We start from the raw sequence: 21,755 nt of genomic DNA, 5'->3' as shown, positions 1-21,755 counted from the left end.
CAGAATTTACACGTAAAATTCAGAATTACTTTATCAATATCTGAATTCCTACCGACATCCTAAAATTCCTAGAAAATAACATAATTATCGTAATGCCAGAATTCACACGGAAATTACAAATTGCTACTGCCGGTAATCTTACCGGAATCTCAGAATTGGCGGAGCGAAAGTTTTCGTAACCTCAGAATTCCTTTGCAAAACTCAAAATACCTTCCGATATATCAAAACTCGTATCGTTTTCCCATGATTTTTACTCAGAAGTAAATTATTCCATTCAATTCCGCAAACTCAAAGCATGTGTAGCAACCTCTGAAGCTAACTACCAGTAGCTTTGTAGTAAATGCTAGCTTTATTCATAGCAATGCGTTGTTTGTACAGTGGGGATTCGCTCGTTGGAGCTCCGCTACATGGAATGACTCGATGGTTGGATGTTCGCTGGTTGGAAAATATTCCAACTAAAAAGCACTCGAATGTCAAGAGATGTTAAACTGACTTTGACGTCTGAGCACCGTTGCATTGAAGTCTCCATATAGTGGTTTTCACGCCCGATGGTATGGGTGCCCTAATGTAGATGTAGTTGTGAACCTTAGAGGAAAACAATATGCACTCTGTCTCGAAAAACACCCAGAATCCGTGTATAAATTTTTCAAATTGGGTAATATTTCCATATTCATTTTGATGAGTCTGGAAAGCGTGTGCAAGTTTCTTTGAGGAAAACATAAACAAACTGTGTATGACGAGCGTATGCTAGTCTACGTGTGTTCAAATGTCACTAAGCTCTATATAGAACAAATGTGAATGTATATGTGCAAATCGTGACGATTTGCTCTCCAGCTGCATGAGTATGGAACATTTTCACCAGCTGTCAGTTGTTCCAACTAACGGGTCTGATTCGCTAGATGGAAGGCAGTCGTGTTACAACCAGCGAATTACCGCTGTAGTATGTTCGAAAGGTGTAGAAAGGAAAATGACACAAACATGTTCCACTCGTGTTCCACATATAGCGTTTACTACCGAGAATGTAGTAAACTCAACTTTACTACATTTTATTCATACGGCCCAATATGTTACAAGTCATACAAAAGTTGGAAAATATTCTTACAAAATGCGTTATGAGGGGGTGGGTGGGTGTTGAAAATGACCATTTTTGGCGTTATGAAATTTGTGAATAAAGCCAAGTACGGACCTGAAACGTAAATCGCTCAAGTAAAATTTCTCCTTTTTACCCAAGTAATTTTGACAGCCGATACAGTATGAGCAAAGTGTCACTTTTACTTGCGGAATAATTGAGCGGCACATTTTTCCGTACGGAAAAGTGACAGCTCCATTTGATTTGTACAGCAGGCGTTACCGACGTTATGAAATCAACTCTACTTCTCAGCAGCGTACAGCTCAAGTAATTTCGGTAGCGGAATCATTCCTTGACCGTTTCTTGTCCTATCTTTTTGCACAGTACTTATGATCAGCGTACCGGCCATAAACCCAAAGTTAGGTTGATTTCTGGCTCCGTGTAGAAGTCTTTCACCCCTGTGACGGGAAATCTTGGAAATATCACAAAAACACTTTGGGTTGGATTTGAGCGTTTTTCAGCGAAGAACACTTCACAATATATTCCCCGCTGAATTTACACGTTTGAGTTCAAACAGATTTTATTAATTTCTATCTGGATATCAGCGTTTGTTGAGTGACAAACGATAAAATTTAAACAGTTAACTGAATTTTCCATCAAATTAAATATCTAACTTGTCGATGGTTTGCAGTTTTGGGCTGATTTTACAAACCGTTGGCTAATTTAAAATTAGTGTGTTTGGACTGCGTACGTTAGATGTCAAACGTCAAAACGAAAAGAGAAAATAGAGAGCGGAGAGAGCAACCAGAGAAAACCGACCAGCTGATGATCAAAGTATCTGAATATACAAGTAATGGATTCTCGCGATAGTTATAAAGTTTGCTTCGAATTATTTTGAAGTTTCAGTTTTTAAGTCAGGGTAGACGCGAAACGCAAAGCGAAGCAAAAATTGCATGGGAAGGAATACCATTTATTTAATGACAAACTCCAAAGGATTATTGCTTCGCGTGACGCGTCTACCCTGGTCGACATAGATCACAATAACATTAATATTATTCACTGACATCTACACCATTAATCTGGATAACATTAAGTTTAAAATGAATATAATTCTGTGCAAACCTTTTGCAAATGCAAGATTATCTATTTTCATACGTAAAATAGGAGAGTAATGAAAAACAGCTGAAATATCGAACTACAGTATGCAAAAGTCTTAACTCACTTGGATATGCGTTGGTGAGCCAATTTTTCGGGAATTCGTTACCTGTGTATTGAAGTACATTGGGCTGAGAGAGGAAAACAGACAGACCACCAGACAGAAAGACAGTCCGTCCAGAGAGCCTCCTCATTTGGCAAGCAGCAACAGAGAGTGCAACGTCTCGTCTCTTCGGTAAAGTTTCGCGATCGAAGTAACGTAAGCATAATGGCGTATTGCGACGTGTAGTGGAATCGAAGCGTGTTCGTGAAAAAACTCGATTTTTTGGGGAAAACCTGCTGGATTGGAAGTGGAATTAGTGCGTGGCCCTTCTGGGGGTTTAGTAGAAAAGGAATGACCTAATCAGTTCGTTCGCGAAGTGCGTTCTGTGAGTGAGGAATGTGAAATTGGCTGCTGCTTCTTCCGTGACGCAGTCGTTTTCATCGTCGTCTTCGTCTTCGAGAGTGGAAAATAGAAATTTTTTCTACCAAATAAAGTACGCAGACTTGGAGTCGATCTGCTGCTGCCTCCGGGGGAATTTGAAGGTGACTTCGGAGCATCTAAACTGCTGCTGCTGGTGAAGGTTTCTCCATTGGAAAGAATTAGGTGAAGGAACTTTCTGCAGGCGAAAAATGTCGTCAATCGTCGATATCATAAATCATTATCAGAAGAGCATTGACAAGTCGCTTCACGATGAGGCACGGGTAAGTGTTTAAAGGGTTGGCAGTTGAGGGGTGTTCCACTTTGTGGGTGGTGGGGATTGCCTTTGAGATAACGAAGGGGAGGGAGCTTAATAAGGGTCGGCAGAGATTGAGAAGCAGCTGATGATAAACTGCAAAACGGATGTGGTTTTTAAGGGAATTGCGGTTCGAAGTTTGTTGTTTCATCAAATTTAATGAACACTAACATTCCTCGTATCTTTTGTCTTAGGTACTAAATGCATATTTTATTATGGAAAAATAATTATTCATAAAAATATCTTAGTTCAGTGGTGCATGATGCGACTGCATTCAAACATGTCACGCTTCACCTTTCGCTCTGTGATGTTGCATCGGTAGAATACGAATGCGACATATCTACACTGGGAAAAGTGGATAGCTGCAAATCATGATAATGAAGGTTGACTATTGTCGAATTTGATCTTGAACCTAGGTCGGAACTGGCAAATAACTGAATAACAAATTCAACCCCAACCCGATTCAGGTTCGACTAAACTACACTTTTCTTGACGTTGGTTTATTTATGTGTTGATCACTGACCCAGTCCCTAAAAACGAAAACGACATATAATTCGTAATGCTCAATTTCCCAAAAAAAAACATCGGATTATCATTGATGGAATGATTTACAGCGATTTTACGTTCAGAGTATGTAGCGTCACAAAACAGTGGAAGTTTTCAAAACAAATAAATAGGTACCTATCATAAAATAATGTTTGGCTAAGTTGGTGATTTCTGTTTGCTGATTCGATACGGGTGCTATTCATTCTTTGGCTTTACCTGTGCCAACGGTGATTAGCCAACAGGTAACGTCGATGGGCGTGATTCACAGGTGCGGACCAGAACTACATAGTCGGTGTCTTTCATTCTCCGGGAGTTATGAATAAGTCAATGGTTTTAACTTTTTAACTTCTTTCTACCTTTCACTTCCTGACTGATCATTGGCTCCTGCAGATGCACCCACTTTACACTGAAGACGCTGCCACCCACCGCAATTTCTTAGCTGTTCTCAATCGGATGAAGCTGATTTTTCTACTGTGACTGAGGCATAGTGTCAACTTATTACCTACACATTTTCACTAAAAACCAATTGGACGACAGCTGAGAAATCAGCATGGTTTGTTTTTCTATGATAATTGCGAACTTTGTTTACTTATAGGTACTTGAAGAGCAAACACAAATTCAATCTCCAATGAGAAACTTTTCACTTACCCCCATATGATTTGAAAGTAGATGGTGTTTATTTTATTTTTTTAGGGCTACGTAGAATTAATTATAAAATTTTTATTGCAGTTTGAAATCATCAGAGAGGACAACTTAGAAATGGTACAGAAAATTATTTTCCGCAACTGTTTTCCATCAAAATAAGATTGCACTCCGCCAACTTGTTACGGAGTAGTACTTGACAGGTTAACAATCTTCCGCTCTATTATGCAATAATGGTTAAATAATTTCAGGAATCTCTTACCTATCGTAATGTTCTAACTGGCCCCAAAAGTGTACGCATGAATTTAAAACATTTATTCATTCAGTAAAATTTACAAATTTTTTTCAATTACCCCATTAACAAGGGGGTGGTCAGGTCACTCTACACACTTCATCGGCACATGTTTTTTTCCAGCTGTGCCTTCGGAGCGCCAAGGTGTGCCAAGCGCGCAAAGCTTGTTATTATTCGACATGCTATAAAACCCAATGAACTGAAATTATAGGAAATCATTCTCAGCAAACATTGACATCTGTAATTTTCGTCTAATTTTTCTTTTCAATGGGAAAGTTTTGGAAACGGCCCAAGACAACACCGGTACTGCGATACAGAGTGTCCAATATATGGGATGAAATATTTTTGTTTAGGGGACATAATGGAGTGACAATCAATGTATGGACAGCTTTCTGATATAAAAAATATTTGAATTATGTTTTACACCCACGAATTAAGGATCTATTGCAAGACCAATTCAGCGCTAACGATCATATCTTTCCACTCAACCGAAAGAGCGTGTCTTTTTTTTAAAGCGTAACTAGCGGCATTAATCTACATAATTTCCTATCTTCCCCGTTTTCTCCCACATTTTATTCATTTATTCTTCCAGAGCAGCTCGGGAGGTGGTATGAGTGTCATTCATAGTGTTAAAAGACTATATGTAGTGGACGAATGTCACTGGTGTTCTTGTTCACGTGCTAAAACAACTTTTCCACGTTATGTCCACCAGCAAAAGATTTTCCAACAGCAACGCCAGCAACCTTGAAATCCACCTAACGCGTTCTTAGATTGTATCTTTGTTTCACCTTCCCACAATTTTACTCTATTCGCTGCAGCACAAACTTGTGGATACTTTTCACTGTCCTGTGCCACCTTTGGATTTTCTGGTGTGCTCATCTTCTCCTGAGTGTACAGGTCTGTATGGACTAGAAGGTTTCTTCCGAAGTTTGCGAAATGGGGATTCACTTCCGTCACTAGATGGTTGCCGCTGTTGATCGCTGCCGTTATAGCAGCCAAGTTGTCGTTCTCCCATTACCACGCTTCGATCGAGTCAGTGGGCCAACAAAATCTACCAGTAACAGTAGTTCTCACGGTATTTTGGCAGGTTTCAGACTTCCCATATCCGGCATCATGGTGGCATTTGGTGCTCTGCTTGCTTTGCACACTTCGCAATTTCTGACATACTGTCCAACGTTTTCTCTCATTTCTACGTGGTTGTGTGATCAACGATTGGGTTAGAAGTGTTCGCTAACGTTAATTTAACCCTTCAAATGATTCCCCACGACCATGTCCGAGTTAAGTTTTGAAAATGATAAGGGTTCATTCACGAATTTCATAACGCCAAAAATGAGCATTTTTGATACCCACCCACCCCCTCGTAACGCTTTTTGTATGAATATTTTTCAAATTTTGTATGAACTGTAACATTTTAAAGACACCCACCCACCTCTTTCAGCGTTATGAAATTTGTGAACAGGCCCTAAAGCTTAACACCCAAATTTCGACAGTTGAAAAAAAAAAACATAAAATTTACCTAGCTGGTCCCATTGTCTAATTTAGCTCTTACATGACATCCGTAGTCAAAACAAAAAACAATTTGAGTTGGAGTCAGAAGAATTGACGAAATGGTAGCCATTTGAACTTTTTTTATCCATATGCTGGGCGGATACGAGTTGACATTAAGAAGAAAAAAAGAAGCCTAAAAAAAGTTCTAAATGGCGGATACGAGTTGACATTAAGAAGAAAAAAAGAAGCCCTTCATTCATTTTGGCGGACATGATAGCTTTCCAGCTCGCAATTCAAAAGTAATAAAACTCAGTCCTTCCTTAGCCGAGTGGTTAGAGTCCGCGGCTACAAAGCAAAGCCATGCTGAAGGTGTCTGAGTTCGATTCCCGGTCGGTTCAGGATCTTTTCGTAATGGAAATTTCCTTGACTTTCCTGGGCATAGTACCTGCCACACGATAAACGAATGCGAAAATGACATCTTTGGCAAAGAAAGCTCTCAGTTAATAACTGTGGAAGTGCTCATAAGAACACTAAGCTGAGAAGCAGGCTACGTTTCAGTGAGGACGTTAATGCCAAGAAGAAGAAAACTCAGTCCTCATAGTTATTATCTGAGACAAAACTCGTAGAGATGAAAAAAGTAACGTCATGTGCAGCCCAGAATTTGCTGTCATGAAATGTCAGATGCAGCCCCGTTAGTTTTGCGGTCGAATATGTGTAAAGTATTCGAATCAGTCTTTGAAGAATCAACTCACCCGCATAATTAGGAACCATAATCAAACAATTCCCCAGAACATCCACAACAATTTACGACAGTTTCGGAATAATTTAGTAAAACCTCTAAATTAACAATAAAACAACCGTACCGCAAACGGGTTTAACTGTTTGGAAAATGGTAATTGGGAAAATAACAGTATAGGGAATAGGCGGTTAAGTTATGTAACCATAAAAAAACGACGGTTTTCTCGAACAAAATTTTTCGATTACAATTCGTCAAATGGTAGACAAACTATCCATTTTGTGTCCATTTTGCAATCAACAAAATAGGTTTGATATAGTCGAACTGTAAAATTTCAATAGAAACAAATACTGTATGTTAATTTATTTTAGACACCATCATCTCTCTATTGCACAAATCAACAGCGCAGATTATCCAATCACTTCAATGCAGAAGAAAACTCCAGGCTCCAGACGCACGTTCCCCGCCTTTTAGTCAGTATTTAAAGCATTCTGGGCCAGGTTCATAAAATCCAACAAAACGTTTTTTTCAATCCGACAGAGATGTCTCAGCTCTATCAACACATAATTTTCTAGCTGGGACTAGTTCTGCACTGACTGTTTGGAAAGTACGGCGAACTGTGATTTTCTAAGCGGGCAGCGAAACACTTCCTTTGTTTGCGCTAGTAACACCAAATATATATAAATTGAAATTTGTCATTGCAATGTCTACTGCGTATGCGGACATAGAATTTCATTCCAGAAGCTTTGCTGAACTACAGTATCGGACATATAGAATGCACCAAAGTCGTTTTTCCATATAAAATGGTCAACTTCAGAGACCTATATCTCCGCCGTTTCTCAACCGATTTTTTTCATTTTTTCTGTGAGGAACTACAAATTTCCTCAATTTTCGAAAGCTATTGTAAAAATTGTGTGAAAATTATTTATTCAAAAGTTACATATAGGTTGAATTTTGACATAAAAATGCACCAAGAGACAAAGCGATGTAGCAGAAAAACTACGCGTCGTAGCATCTTGGTGCCTTGAGTGCATTTGTTCATTGCAAGTTAAGGACCAAATGCGCTGAAGACACTGAAAGGATACGACGCATAGTTTGTCTGATACGTTACTTTTCGTCTTGGTGCATTTTTTATGTCAAAATCAGGCGTTGCAGAATTCGCTCTCATTTGAGAATGAAGCACGATCAAAGGAAGCAAAGAAAAACATCCCATCTGTTGCGGTCCACGATCGTCATTGTATCGCAAGGTGTAACAAGTCTGATAAATGGAAGCAGCGAGCGAGAGCCCCAAAGAGAGAGCGATGATAAAATCCCTTTTTCTCGCTTGTTTACCGTTGGGGATAGGTGTTTTTCTTTACTGGCACGATAAACAATCCACGAACTTCCAATAACATCAGTGTCCCCGAGGCTTGGAGCATATTTAGAGGGGTTTTATCATGCACTACTATCCCCCCAATCTGATCAAACTTGTAGCAGTATACGATAAACAGTCTCTCATAATGTGCAGCATGTTATGATAGTTACAGAGAGCGATACGTGAGAGATTCTCTCAATTTTCTCAGGATTCAATCCCTGGTCAAAATTCAACCTATCTGCACTTTTGAATAAATAGTTTTCATACAACTTTTACAATAATTTTCGAAAATTAAGGAAATTTGTAGTTCGTCACAGAAAAAATGAAAAGAATCGGTTGAGAAACGGCGGAGATATAGGTCTCTGAAGTTGACCATTTTATATGGGAAAACGACTTTGGTGCATTTTATATGTCCGATACTGTAGGCACGATGCCATCGCAATTCATGAATCAGCGAGAATAATCCAAATCGCATACAATTTTCAATGACAGCTTACTTAGTCTTAATGGTTCTGATCTGGGAGGGAGACACAGATACTACACACGAAATTTGATACAATTTTTTTTCCAAACTGCAAGATAACTCCAGTTTGCCAACGACAATCAAGGCAGGCTTGGTAAAAATCGCTAGTTTTCATTTGTTGTGTACCTTCGATCTTTCTGGACAAACATTGAAAAAGGGCCACAGTTTTCTATGCGTATAATTTTCAGTTTTATTGAAAACAGTAAAAAGAGCCTCATTACAGTACGTTACATTCTATTACAATAAACGGTGCTTTCGTGACGTTACTTTTGAATGTGCATGAATTGATTCTAATTCGATTTTTGCTACTTTTGATGAAATGCAAAAATATGCTTTGCCTAGTTACGCGCTTTTATCATGTTTGTCCATTGTTTAAAATCCGGGCTCACAGTGACAGTTCGTGACAGCAAAATCTCGGCTCACTGTGCCGTAGAAATATTTTGTATTGGTTTCTCCCTCCCAGGTTCTGATTCAGAAAATGATTCCATGTTTGGCTACTGAGAAGAAAGGAAGAGTGTATTTTTTCTCGAATCTTAGTTGTTGAATTTCGCATAATATTACTTTAGTGAACTGATCGAACACATTAAAAAATAGTGATAGTTAATAGTTTTAATTAGAGAAAGCAATTAAAGATAAGTGAAGAAAGTGACAAGAGATAAAAGAGAAACATTTTCGCAATCGCGGCGGGAGCACGCCGCTAAACTGCGGCCATTTTCTTTTGAGGAAAGGAGGAAGCAAAAGCCGAATGAAAAGAGTAAGACTAAGGCTAACATGCTGGAGCCGGAAGGTTCTGAGGGAGTCGTTGGGGGCACCGGTCCCCCAATATCATGGGCTACAAGCGGCCAATCGACGGAGATAAGACACCCCAACGGAAACCATGGCAGTGAAGCGAGAAGAGAGCAAGAAACCTTCCAATACACCTGCGGAGACACAGCGCCATACCGCGTCTATGTCGAACTGAGGAAGACCACTACGGAAAGGAACACGAAGATCAACAAATTTTCGCTTGGCGCAACCTTGCGAAAATTGGATGGATTCCGCGGACACATCATCGACATGAAATACCTGGGCAGATTCAAGATCATGGTCCTGGTCAACTATTTCATTAAGGCCAACACACTCGTGGAAATGATCAACGCATCTGAAGAAGACTACCGAGCTTATATCCCCAGCCACTTGGTAACAATCGCTGGTATCATTGCTGGAGTACCAGCAGATATCACTGAGGAAGAGATACAACTAGGTTTGGACAGTGAATGGCCCGTTGTTCGGGTACACCGTCTGCACCGGAGAGAAAACAATGTTCAAATTCCACTGAACCGGATGAGCGTAACCTTCCGTCACAGACAAACAGACGTCACACTCTCATCATTGGCCATCGACCACCTTTTTAACGGTCGGTTCAAAAATATGGTAGGTGGCCGATTCACCACCCGCAGCGCTCGCATCGTTTTTGTTCGTGTTTGACGTTTGCATACTACCGCCATCTGTTGGCCTATCGGCCAAACACACCGATTTTAGCATTGGGCGTACATGTCCTCGTGACTATGATTTTGATCGACATTTGTTCCAAGTGTTACGTCTGTTTCTCTGTGCTTCCGTTCATCAAAACTGCCAGACAAGGTGCGGCTGTTTAGCTGTATCACCAGAATACTACCGTTCATCAGAAAGGTGGAGTTGTGTGAAAAGTGCCTAAGACATGGGCATAGAACACTCAACTGCAAAGGAGCCAGACGCTGCAAGAATGATGACCGTCACGAAGAAACAAACCAGTACGATGATGAAATATGCGAGTTGCAAGATGAACCACAAAACAACGGACCCAACATGCCCTGAGAAGAAGAAGCAAGCGAACATCAACGCAATCCGTGCCAAGCAAAACCTCACGTACGCAGAAGCCAGAGATATGTGTTCAGTTTTCAGTCCGAATCAGTTTGAACTGCTGAACAACTACGAAGACTATCCAACCCTACCGGAAACCTTCGCGGAATTGGCTACGGAGAACCGGGAGTCACTGAAGAAGCAATGGGAGCGAACGAACTTTCCACGACAACCACTTCAGCCGGCGGTAAAGCTGTACAAGCCGGACGTGAAAGAAAAGGATAAAAAGAAGTATACGAAACGACGACACACCGATGAGGAATGCAGAGAAGCAAGCGCGAAATAGTGAGCAGCAATCATGCAAAAGCGAACGGGAAGACGGAGTAGGGCTCAACAACCCACACCGAGTCACTGAAAACGAATAACTGGAAAAGATGATCAGCGAAGTACAATGGAAACCGCCAACCGAGGTTTCCAAGAAAAGGTAATGAAATTTTATTCATTGTGTATTGGTCAAGATATGCCAGAAGATGTACAAGATAAGTTCAAAACTATCTCAAAGCAATGCTTCGATTTAGCCAAGACAATCTTGTAACGATCTTCACTTCGGAAATAAGCAGCTCCTTCAGGATATTGCAGTGCAATGTCCAAAGCATGCACAAGAACAAAGCAGAACTACAACGAGTATTGACATCTGGAGAATATGACGGAGCATTACTCTCAGAGACATGGACAAGTAAATAACACGACAAGACTTCCAAGTATCAAATTTCAACGTATCACCAAATCCTAGACTCCCGCTGCGATAGTTATGGTGGAGCGGGAATCTTGCTAAAGAAAGATTTCAATTTTTCCCACATAACATTACCTACTCTGTCAGATTTCACTCAAGCTACTGCTTTGAAAGTGATATCTTTGGAGCTGGTACTAGTGTCTATTTGTGTTAGTCCAACTGCTGAATACAAAGTAGTTGAAGACGATCTAACAAAAATTTTCGGAGTATTGCGACCTTTCCGAAAGGTTGTGCTCGGTGGAGATCTAAACGCACACCATTATTGCTGGGGTAATCGTACAGATAAGCGAGGAGAGGTGCTAATGCAACTCGTGGACGATTTCAATTTTCTCATCCTGCCATTCTCATCAACCCATTCATTGGGTCGAAAGAGCTTCGGGGCAAAATAGGACCATTAACGGTTAGGAGAGGCTTCAAAAAGGAAAATAATGTTATCTACGATTCACGGGAAGAAGCAGAGTAGTTCATGGACACCCACTTCGGACAAAACGAATACCAGCAACTTCAACGAGGAGTAACAACAACCGATCTACTAAATGAGGAGATTCTAATGAACGTTTTAAATAGAACAAAGAAGCGGTCAGCCCCTGGAGAGGACCGTATTACTTACGAAATGCTCCGGCAGTTGAGTCCAGAAGTGAAAAGCAACATGATAGCAGATCTAAATCGGATGTGGAAGAACGGAAGTCCGGACGACACTTTGAAGACAATAAAAGTGGTAGCAATACCGAAGCCAGGCAAGGATCAGAATACTGCTGCAGGGAAGCGGCCGATCTCGTTGGTACCTACGACAACGAAGATAGTCAACACTGTAGTTTTGGATAGGTTACAAGAATTCGATGAAACGCGCAGTATATTACCTCGAACCTCCTTTGGATTCCGAAAACATTCGTCCACAAACACTTGCCTCACCTGCGTGGTGAATCTCATCAAGGCCAACAAGCGTCAAGAATTTGTATCTGCGATGATCTGCATTGATCTATCGAATGCTTTTAACGCCGTGCAGACGGAAACGTTGGAACGGATATTGTTGTCGTATTCGGTGCTGAACGACATTGTAACATGGATAACGGGATTTCTTCGCAATCGCCGGGTGATTATGCATCTGAGAGATGGCACAGTATCAAGGACAATCAGCAATGGGTTGCCGCAGGGAGACGTACTCTCGCCGACCCTATTCAACTTATACACGGCTGGGCTGCACGGGATATCCGATGGTGACGTCGTCCTGGGCCAGTACGCAGACGACTTTGGTATCTTAGTTCGCGGTAGAAATATGGAAGCTCTGCAGCACAAAGTGCAAGAGAAACTCGATGAGTTTTGCTATTTATCGCAAGAGTTGAACTTTAGCATCAACGGTGAAAAAACTAAAGCGATACTTTTCACAAACACCAACAAAGCGTTGGCTGTCAATGTAGCGGACGTCCCCTTGGAAACAGTGAAGATTCACCGATATCTGGGAGTGACGATTGACCGTTACCTGAGTTTCGGTCAGCATGTTCGAGAGACCCGAGCAAAAATAGTGGATAGATTGAATATGCTTAAGGTGATAAGCGGAGTAAAATTGGGAAGTCATCCACAAACTCTGAATGGTATCTACGTTGCACTTATACGAAGCGTCATGGAGTATGGGTGTACGGTAATATTCAACACCAAAAAGACGAACAACCAATGTCTTCGGAAGATCTCAGGGTGCACGAGAAGCACTCCACTGAACGCTTTGACAGCACTAGCAGGACAAGAACCATTAGAACCATTAGAACGATTCAACTACGTTACTGGTAAGAATATTGCAAGATGTTTCGAGAGAAACAACGTGATAGCAGAACAACTAAGAGACATGGAAGCAATCGAGGACGGAAGTGAAGATAAGTTCTCCTACGTGGAGAGGATATATTTCAAAAACAAGGAACTGATTGACAAAATAATGCTTGTGGAGAAGTTAAATACGGAGAACCAGGTATCCAACACAGTTGAGATAAACTCGACACTAGAAGGAATGGTAGGACATAAGAAAATAAACCTACCACCGGTAAAAATGAAGCAATCAGCGCTAGCGATTATGAATGAGAAGTACCATGCCCGTAGAAGAATTTTCACGGACGCTTCGAAATCAGGAGAAACATGCGGAATAGGAATCTTTATCGAAGATTTTGACATCAGGCGATTTTTTCGGCTGGAAGGAGATGTTAGTATTACAGCGGCGGAACTAAAGGCATTGAGTGTGGCCATGCAGTTTGTAGAAGAAGGACAACTGCAACACTACGTCATTTATACGGATTCTATGACAGCATGTTTCATGTTGGCAGACGCAATGGAGTCGAATGCAGCAGAGACAGTCATAGCCTACATATTGGAAACAGCTCGGAAATGGCGAACCACATTCCAATGGATTCCCAGTCATGTAGGTGTGATTGGGAATGAAATTGCAGACCAGTTAGCGAAGCAAGGCTTAAACCAAACATCTGTGATGGAACATCAACTATTCGCAAAAAATGTTATGAGACAGATACGAGAACAAACGACGCAAGCGGCGCAATGGTGGTATCAAGAATACTCACAAGAGAAAGGAAAGAGATTCTTTGAGCTACAGCAACAGCTATATGATAAGCCATGGTGTTATGGGAAAGACTTCAAAGGCCAGGACATACGGCTACTGAATCGAATCATGACTGGACATAATTATGCGAAGAGCTGGTTAACCAGAATGAAGATAGTGGAAGATGGTGATTGTAATCTGTGTGAAGAGGAGGAAACTGCAGAACATTCTATTCTATTCTGCCCACGATACAACAACGTTAGAGCTGGATATAGCTTCGAATGTGCATATAGAAGTTTAGCAGAAATGTTTGAAACGAAAAATATGGAACTGTATAAGGAAATGGTAGATTTCGTTAAAAAGTGTAAGCTGGACTTGTAACGCCAATTGCGGAACCCGTCCTTGGAGAAACAGGGCATATAGTCAACTTGGCTGGCCCAACTTTAAGTCGAGTGATGGCTCGCACAGAAGAAAGAAGAAGAAGAAGATTCAGAAAATTATCCGAGGAGCTGACCAGATTTTTGGGTGACTATTCATGCCTTCTTGCTCCGACCGGTTTTGTAGAGAACACTTGCAAAAGAGCAGGGCTGTTGTCCGGCATTCTTGCAACATGCCCTGTCCAGCGTATCCTTCAAGCTTTATCCACGTTTAGGATAGAGTTGGGGGAGCTCGTGATACATCCTTTATCGCCAAACATCGTTTTCCTGCACGTTGCCGAAGATCGTCCTTAAAGCACCAAGAGCTTGCAAATCCTTTTTGAGCATAGTCTACGTTTCATGCCCGTAGAGCATTACCGGAGTGTTTTGTACATGGTGCATATGGTGCGTGACGCGTGAGGGAATCTCTCGATCGTAGATTCTTGTGGGACGCACAGATGATTTGTGAACAACGAAACACTTACGAAGCAGATTAGAAAAACACTAACAAAAATAGAAGAATGTAACCAAATGCCAAGAGGGAATTGGTCAGAGAAAAATTCAATTTAAGATTTGGTTAAATTTGAGGGAAAATGATTTTAGATTTGTCAATAATATATAAGTTTGAATCAATTTAATTGCCCAGTTGTTGAAACAAATCCGCAATATTTTGTTATAAGATAATACATTACCATTTGGTTCAGTGTCTTTTTATCACAACTAATGTTGCGCAACAAATCCACTTGTTGCAACAGAGGTTAACTGTTGTCACAAATGGGTGGGGGTGGCGATGGGTTAAAAGATTGGGGTGGAAAATGTTGCATAGGGTAACAGATTACACTGCGGAACACGGTTTTGTCTCAAGCACCAAAATACCGCTATTAACTTAATTAAGGTTTGCTGAATCCATTGCCATTTTCAGAAATATCATAGCACGTCTAGTTTTTAAGATATTAACTATTGAAAATGCTAAATTTGACTATTTCATCCAACTTGCATGCAAGTTTGCCAGCTTGTATGGCAATTTATTTGCTTAATTTGTCTCTTTACTCAAACCTCATGTGTATAACAATACTTATACACAAGGTTCATAATACTTCCGATGCTCAAAAGTTATTTTTGTTGGTTTAAAAAAGTTTTGTATTTTGCCATATAAGAGAAACGAAGAATTTTGTATGGAGACTGTAAGCATGTTGAAAAAATCGATTTAATCTAAATTTAACCGTGCAATTTCAACCAAATTATATCTAAAATGAAAGTTTAAGTCCTATTTTGCATGCTTGGTGGATTAGATACCAAAAATGTTGATAAATCATTGTTCAATTTTTATGTAAACATCAATAAAACCAGTGTTTTATGCAAATTTGGCGACCTGTAGCTACAAATTGTGACGTGCTGGAACATTTCTGAGAACGGCATCAGATTCAGCAGCCCCATATCTACTAGAGACACATAATTTGATCCTTGAGACACGCAAAAATGTCATTTTTGTTACGCTGTGTTATGTTCCGTTCAGTAATTGACTTTCGTTTCCCTCTCCTCGGCATCGTTTCAGCTGGTTCACTGCATCGGCAAGCTGTATCGGCTCCCGGTATCGGTGCAGCACTTGAAGGACACCGGGATTGGGCGCACGGTCAACGGCCTCCGAAAGTACGACGGCGAAGTGGGAGTTGCCGCCAAGGCACTGGTCAGCAAGTGGAAGAACATGGTGGCGGCGGAGGAATCGGACACCGGAGAACCGGATTCGCACCAGGAGGAACACGACGAGCCGCAAGACGAAGGTACGCTGCTAAGGTGTCGTTAGTCTTTTTTTCAAAACGTTTATCTTGAATTTGTTTAAGTTGATTTCGTACTAATAAAATTCTGTTTAGTTCAAGACTTTCTGTGTTTGGCCATGAAGGAATTCCGAATAACCCTACCCTGTTCTTTGCAGACAATTGCGACGAATCACGACTTCAAGTGGACGAAGATCATCATAGTGACGAAGGCCATCATGATGCAAATGGCGAAGATGAGGAAGACGAGGATGAGGAACAGCATCATCGGGAGGAAGAATCTGATAACCAAGAAGAGATCCAAGAGCAACAGCAAGAGAAGGAAGTGAAGAACGGTCATGACAGTGACCATCGTAGCGAGAGAAGTTCCCATCGAGATTCGGATCGTCATAGTAGTAGTAGTAGCAAACATAAGAGTTCGTCCAGTTCGAAGGACAGTAGCAGATCCCGAGATCGCCACGATAAGCATCGTGATGGGGACAGAAGCAAGCATCACAGCAGCAGTAGCAGTAGTAGCAAAAAGAATCACTCTTCACCGTCATCGACTTCTTCGTCGAAGAAATCATCAAGCCATGGCGACGAAGAGAAGGATAGAAAAGAGAAGCACAGTAGCAGCAGCAGTAAGAAAGACTCTAGTCACAGCAATGGAAAGGAAAGCAGTCACAGTAGTAGTAGTAGCAAAGAGAAAAGCAGCGATAAGCATCACTCCAGCAAGTCCAAGGAAGGATTGAATGGGTATACGAAGGAAAGCGACAACCAAAAGCGCAAAAGGGTGTCCGAGGACGAAGAAGAAAGTGCTGTGAAAAAATCCAAGAAGGAACACACCAGTGAGAGTAAGAGTAAGACTAGTAGCAGTGATAAGGATCGATCTAGTAGCAAATCTTCCAGCAGTGGAAGTAGCAGAGATAAAGACAAGAAGTCCTCCTCCGAGAAGAAAAAGGAATCATCGTCGAAGAAAAAGAAAGAGCAGCAATCTCCAGAAGCTTTCGAAGACGAAGGTGGGGATGAGGGAAGCGAGTTTGACAATTCCGGAGGGGCCAGCTTCGCCGATGCCTTAGCTATGATAGGAATGCCATCGTCATCCAAGAAGAAATCTTCCAGCAAAGGAAGCGCCGAAAAGGTTAAGATATCTACTACTAGCAGCATGCCTCCTCCTCCAACGAAATCCGACAAAAATCGATCATCCTCTTCGAGTTCGAAGCGATCGATTTCGCCTTGCAGCACGGCCAGCAGTAGTGGTTATAGCAGCACCTCATCCACTCCTTCTCTACTAGCTCAGAAACCCAGCCCACTACCCATCGCTGAAATCGTTGAATCCTTGCCTATGATCTCGCCGAACTACAAGCCCATGCCTCTGAACCAAACCGTAATGGAGTGCGTATTTTCGAACAATGGCAAACCGCAGAAGCGCGCCTTGACCGAGGAGGAAGCACTAGGCCAGAGCATGCAGTCGAAAAACATCCGAACCAAGGTCTACTCCGGGGTGAAGAACTTCAAGGGAGAGGTTCCAACGTTGTACAATCTGTGCATCCGCCTGTTGCAGGAGCACATCGATCTGATCGACTATACCGGTGGCATTCCGTTCGATTTGCTCAAACCGGTGCTGGAGAGGGCATCCCCGGAGCAACTGTTCACCCTGGAGAGCTACAATCCCTACCTGATGGAGGACAGTGACGTTCTGTGGGAGCAACACATCAAGCGGAACTTCCGCAGCCAGAAGCGCAAGGAGGAGGAGTGCGAATCGTGGCGGGAGATGTTCATCGTGAGTGTTTCAGCATAGTGATTAGGCTAATGTAATATAACCTTAGTAGTTGGTTGGTTTGACTTTATTAACGAGATTTTTAGCCCTGGGCTAGTTCATCTCGGGACCAACGGCTTTACTTCCCTTCCGAAGGAAGTCGTCACTATAACTTTTTACGTCATAAGTGACTATGTCGGGGATGGGATTCGATCCCAGGTCCTCGGCGTGAGAGGCGAGTGTTCTAACCACTACACCAGGTCCGTCCCCAATAACCTTAGTAAAGGACTTTAAGTTTTTACGATTCCATACTTTTGGCGGGTAGCGTAATCTTCTGGAAGATGTGTGGCCACTAGGAATCTGTCAGTTCTGTATGAAGTCCCTTTGTAGACCCTGATTTAGACGGCCTGTAATTTCGTCCATAAACGACCCTAAGTCCTAATTTGCAACATTTTGTAAGGGTCTTAGAGGAAGCTTAACTAACTTCGCATGTCTTTTTGCAGCGTTGCTCGGAGGAACGTGAATCCAAACTGCTGAGCCTCACGGCCAACATCAAGCAGTCCCAGGTGGAGAAGACAGCTCCGATCCGGAAGACTCAACTCGCCTACGTGGATTCGGCCGTCAAACCGCCTCGCAACATAATAAGCAAACAGGCTCGCTACGGAACGGCTCAAGCACCGGTAGTTTCTCCGGCCGCCCGAGTCGCTGCACTCAAAAATAATTCCTCCAACGTGGCGAAGGCGGGCGATTCTCGACTGAAGGTTGCTGCCGGGGTGAGAGATAACGCCCAAGCCCAAGGTAAGTCCCTAAATCTTTCTTAATATTCCCGATAGATTGAAACTTACATCTTTCTTCTAATTTTCAGTTTTCCACCCAACAAAACCGAGAAAGGCACCTCTGATGTCGAAGGTCATGCAATCTATCAAAGGTTTCAAGGGCTTCCGACGATAGGCACAGGAATGTAGGATACTGATGTATAGTTTACTACTCTAGTAGAATTTTATCAAATAAAAGACCGGATTAGGGTTCGAGCGCTTTACAAACATTAAGTAGCAAGAATGGATGTCAGCAGAGAGAAGTTGAAACTGTTAACTACTCAAAACGGATGAATTGTAAAAAAAAAGATGAGCGGTATCATGCTTTCGTAGTTTACCCCTAATCTCTAGCGTAGGAATCGTCGCCCCACAAATAGAATTTTATATTTGCGTATAACTGAAATTATTTAACTTATTCGTTTGTATCTTTTGTAGGATCTTTTTATGCAATCAAGATTTACTTTTTAAAGCTAGCCTAGTTTACAATTACAATGCATTATCGCTTCCCTGGCAGCGAGGAATAGTGATACACACAATTGTAAATAGTTTTGCTCCGTTTTGATCCCCGTAGGTCATTTATTAGTATTTAATCTGCACGGTTCATTGAATGTACATACCATTGTATCCATCAGATAGGTTCTCCCAACCATTTGTTCTTTTTTTTTCAAATACAACATGTGGCTGATGCAGTCATAGTCGCAGAACTGGTTCTTTTTGTTATCTTGAGTTGGAGGTTGCTGAGAAAATTCCAATTTATTTTATTGATATACTAGGGGGTCGGGATCAAGTCTCCAGCATGAGCATGATTGACCGCCCGCAGATGCAGATGCTTATTGCAAGAACAGCTGTACTAACACAGGGAACCAATGGACACTACTCGGGATCAGTTGGCAACCGCTCTTCGTGCGAGATATACGCGTTTATCCTAAGCTCCAGTTATTCGATTTTTTACGGTTTCTTGTGCGACAGAATTTTGCATCCAACGCAAAATGCCTGCGCATAGGAAGAATACCCTAGTTGTGGACTTCAGCACCCTGCCAAAGCGGCCAGTTTTGGACCAGGTGGAGGAATTCCTCAAGAAAAAACTCAAGCTTGACATGGCCGATGTCAAGAGCATCCAATTGCACCACCTCGAAAATTGTGTGTTCATTGAAATGAACAATGCGAGCGTAGCACCACGGCTACATAAGCAGCACCATCTACGGCATTCGTTTATTTACGAAGGAGTGGATTACTTCGTCCCGGTGTATGTGGACGGACCCACCACTACTGTCAAAATCCTCGATCTGCCGCCGCAGATGCCTAATTCGCTCATCACTAAAAATCTGCAACAGTACGGCAAGATACTTTCCATCCAAAACGATGTTTGGAAAAACTATTTCTCGGGGGTTCCGAATGGCGTTCGCGTGGTTCGTATGAGGATGGAGAAACCGCTGCCGGTATACATTACCGTTGACAACCATCGCAGCTACGTCAGCTACCCGAAGGGACCACTACGAACTTCGTCGAATGTAACCCAAAAGCAAGCACTTCCCGGCTCTAGCAGTGAGCAGAAGAGAAACGAAAACCAACGCGAACCCCCGTCGGTTCATTCCGATTCAAGTGACAATTAATTTGATAAAATCTCGTTAACGATGTTACGCCAATTTACTCGGTCCATGGCTGTGTCTCTCCAGCTTCGATTTTGGCCCACGTCCTCCAGATCTTGTTGCACCTGCTCAAGCCACCTCGCTCGCTGTGCTCCTCGCCTTCTTGTGCCAACCGGATTCGACGCGAACACCATCTTTGCAGGATTGTTGTCCGGTAGTCTTGCAACATGCCCTACCCAGCGCACCCTTCCGGCTTCCGCAACCTTCTGGATACTGGGTTCGCCGTAGAGCCTAGCGAGCTCGTTGTTCATTCTCCGCCGCCACACACCGTTTTCCTGCACTCCGCCAAAGATTGTCCTAAGCACCCTTCGTTCGAACACTCCAAGTGCTTGCAGGTCCTCTTCCAGCATGGTCCATGCTTCATGTCCATAGAGGACCACCGGTCTTATAAGCGTTTTGTACATGGTACATTTGGTGCGAGGGTGAATCTTTCTCGACCGCAGCTTCTTCTGGAGCCCATAGTAGGCGCGACTTCCACTGATGATGCGTCTCCGTATTTCACGACTAACGTTGTTATCAGCCGTTAACAAGGATCCGAGGTAGACGAAATCATCAACCACCTCAAAAGTATCCCCGTCTATCGTAACACTGCTTCCCAGGCGGGCTCTGTCGCGCTCGGTTCCGCCTATCAGCATGCACTTTGTTTTTGACGCATTCACCACCAGGCCGACTTTTGCCGCTTCACGTTTCAGGCGGGTATACAGGTCTGCCACCGTTCCAAATGTTCTGCCGACAATATCCATACAGTGCCGTAGCGTGCGGTTGGCCAGGTTAGCATCCGCCAAGGGCGCCAGCCATTGGGGGGCGCCAAAATGCGTAAAGTATTTTGTTAATTTTGAAAGGCATTTATTAAATAAGGGCGCCTCCTAAAACAAATTTCCAACAGAATTTTTTCAACATTATAATGGAAAATTTGAACAATTCCTGAATCGCTTTCAAATACTTTTCAGTATTTTGGATGATTTCCATACATTTATTTCAAATTCTAACATCATGGTTACTTGCTTAATCTCTAATGGTTTTTAATAGCCATTAAAACTGTTTTGAGCAAAAATCAAGTTTGTGGTATTTATTTGGAGGTTCTCTTGGAAATAAAAAAAAATATTCAAATAAACTTGATAAGAATTAAACAGTCTTTTTGAAAGCGTAAGAGCATCTTGAACAGGATTGTGCGATATTTGCCAGAAAACCATTCGCCAGAAAACTATTCGCCAGAATGACATCCGCCAGAAAGTACCATATGCCAGAAAACCATTTGCCAGAAAGTACCATTCGCCAGAAAACCATTCCCCAGAATGGACCATCCCCTAGATTTTTTTTTCAGATGAATCATGTTGTAGGAAAAAATAATCGAGCCAGAGCGATAAAAAAAATGTGAGATTGTTTTTGTTAGTTAGGAAAAGTGTACCAGTTATGGCTATAGTGGTTCCCTATTTGGCCATATGTGTTTCTAGAAAACTTTCACATTTTGAATATTTTTGAATATTTCAACATCAAGATACATTTGATATCAAACTACTTAAACACTTCTTCTTCTTTCTGGCGTTACGTCCCAACTGCCAACTACTTAAACACACAGAATGATTAAAAATTGAAGAAATAAATTTTTCCCGTGTAGCGAAATAGGG

At 42.0% G+C, this 21,755-nt stretch overlaps 1 protein-coding gene across 1 annotated transcript; it reads left to right on the top strand.

Moving 5' to 3' along the window:
- Nucleotides 1-2,404: 2,404 nt before the first annotated feature.
- Nucleotides 2,405-19,182, top strand: LOC5573797 (transcription elongation factor B polypeptide 3). The gene is made up of 5 exons (XM_021837341.1): nt 2,405-2,968; nt 15,706-15,931; nt 16,084-17,687; nt 18,167-18,461; nt 18,529-19,182. The coding sequence occupies exons 1-5, from the start codon at nt 2,897-2,899 to the stop codon at nt 18,612-18,614; spliced, it is 2,283 nt and encodes a 760-aa protein (XP_021693033.1). The 5' UTR covers nt 2,405-2,896; the 3' UTR covers nt 18,615-19,182.
- The last annotated feature ends 2,573 nt before the right edge of the window (nt 19,183-21,755 follow it).

This window comes from Aedes aegypti, chromosome 1 (genome assembly GCF_002204515.2).
Source record: "Aedes aegypti strain LVP_AGWG chromosome 1, AaegL5.0 Primary Assembly, whole genome shotgun sequence".
Lineage (NCBI taxonomy): Eukaryota > Metazoa > Arthropoda > Insecta > Diptera > Culicidae > Aedes > Aedes aegypti.
The sequence above is the reverse complement of the archived record's forward strand: the minus strand, read 5'-3'. Positions and strand labels throughout refer to the sequence as shown.

Coding starts and splice junctions, on each gene's coding strand:
- LOC5573797 (XM_021837341.1), top strand. CDS start 2,897: ATGTCGTCAATCGTCGATATCATAAATCATTATCAGAAGAGCATTGAC. Junction 2,969..15,705: donor CGCTTCACGATGAGGCACGG/GTAAGTGTTTAA, acceptor GCATCGTTTCAG/CTGGTTCACTGCATCGGCAA. Junction 18,462..18,528: donor AGATAACGCCCAAGCCCAAG/GTAAGTCCCTAA, acceptor TCTAATTTTCAG/TTTTCCACCCAACAAAACCG.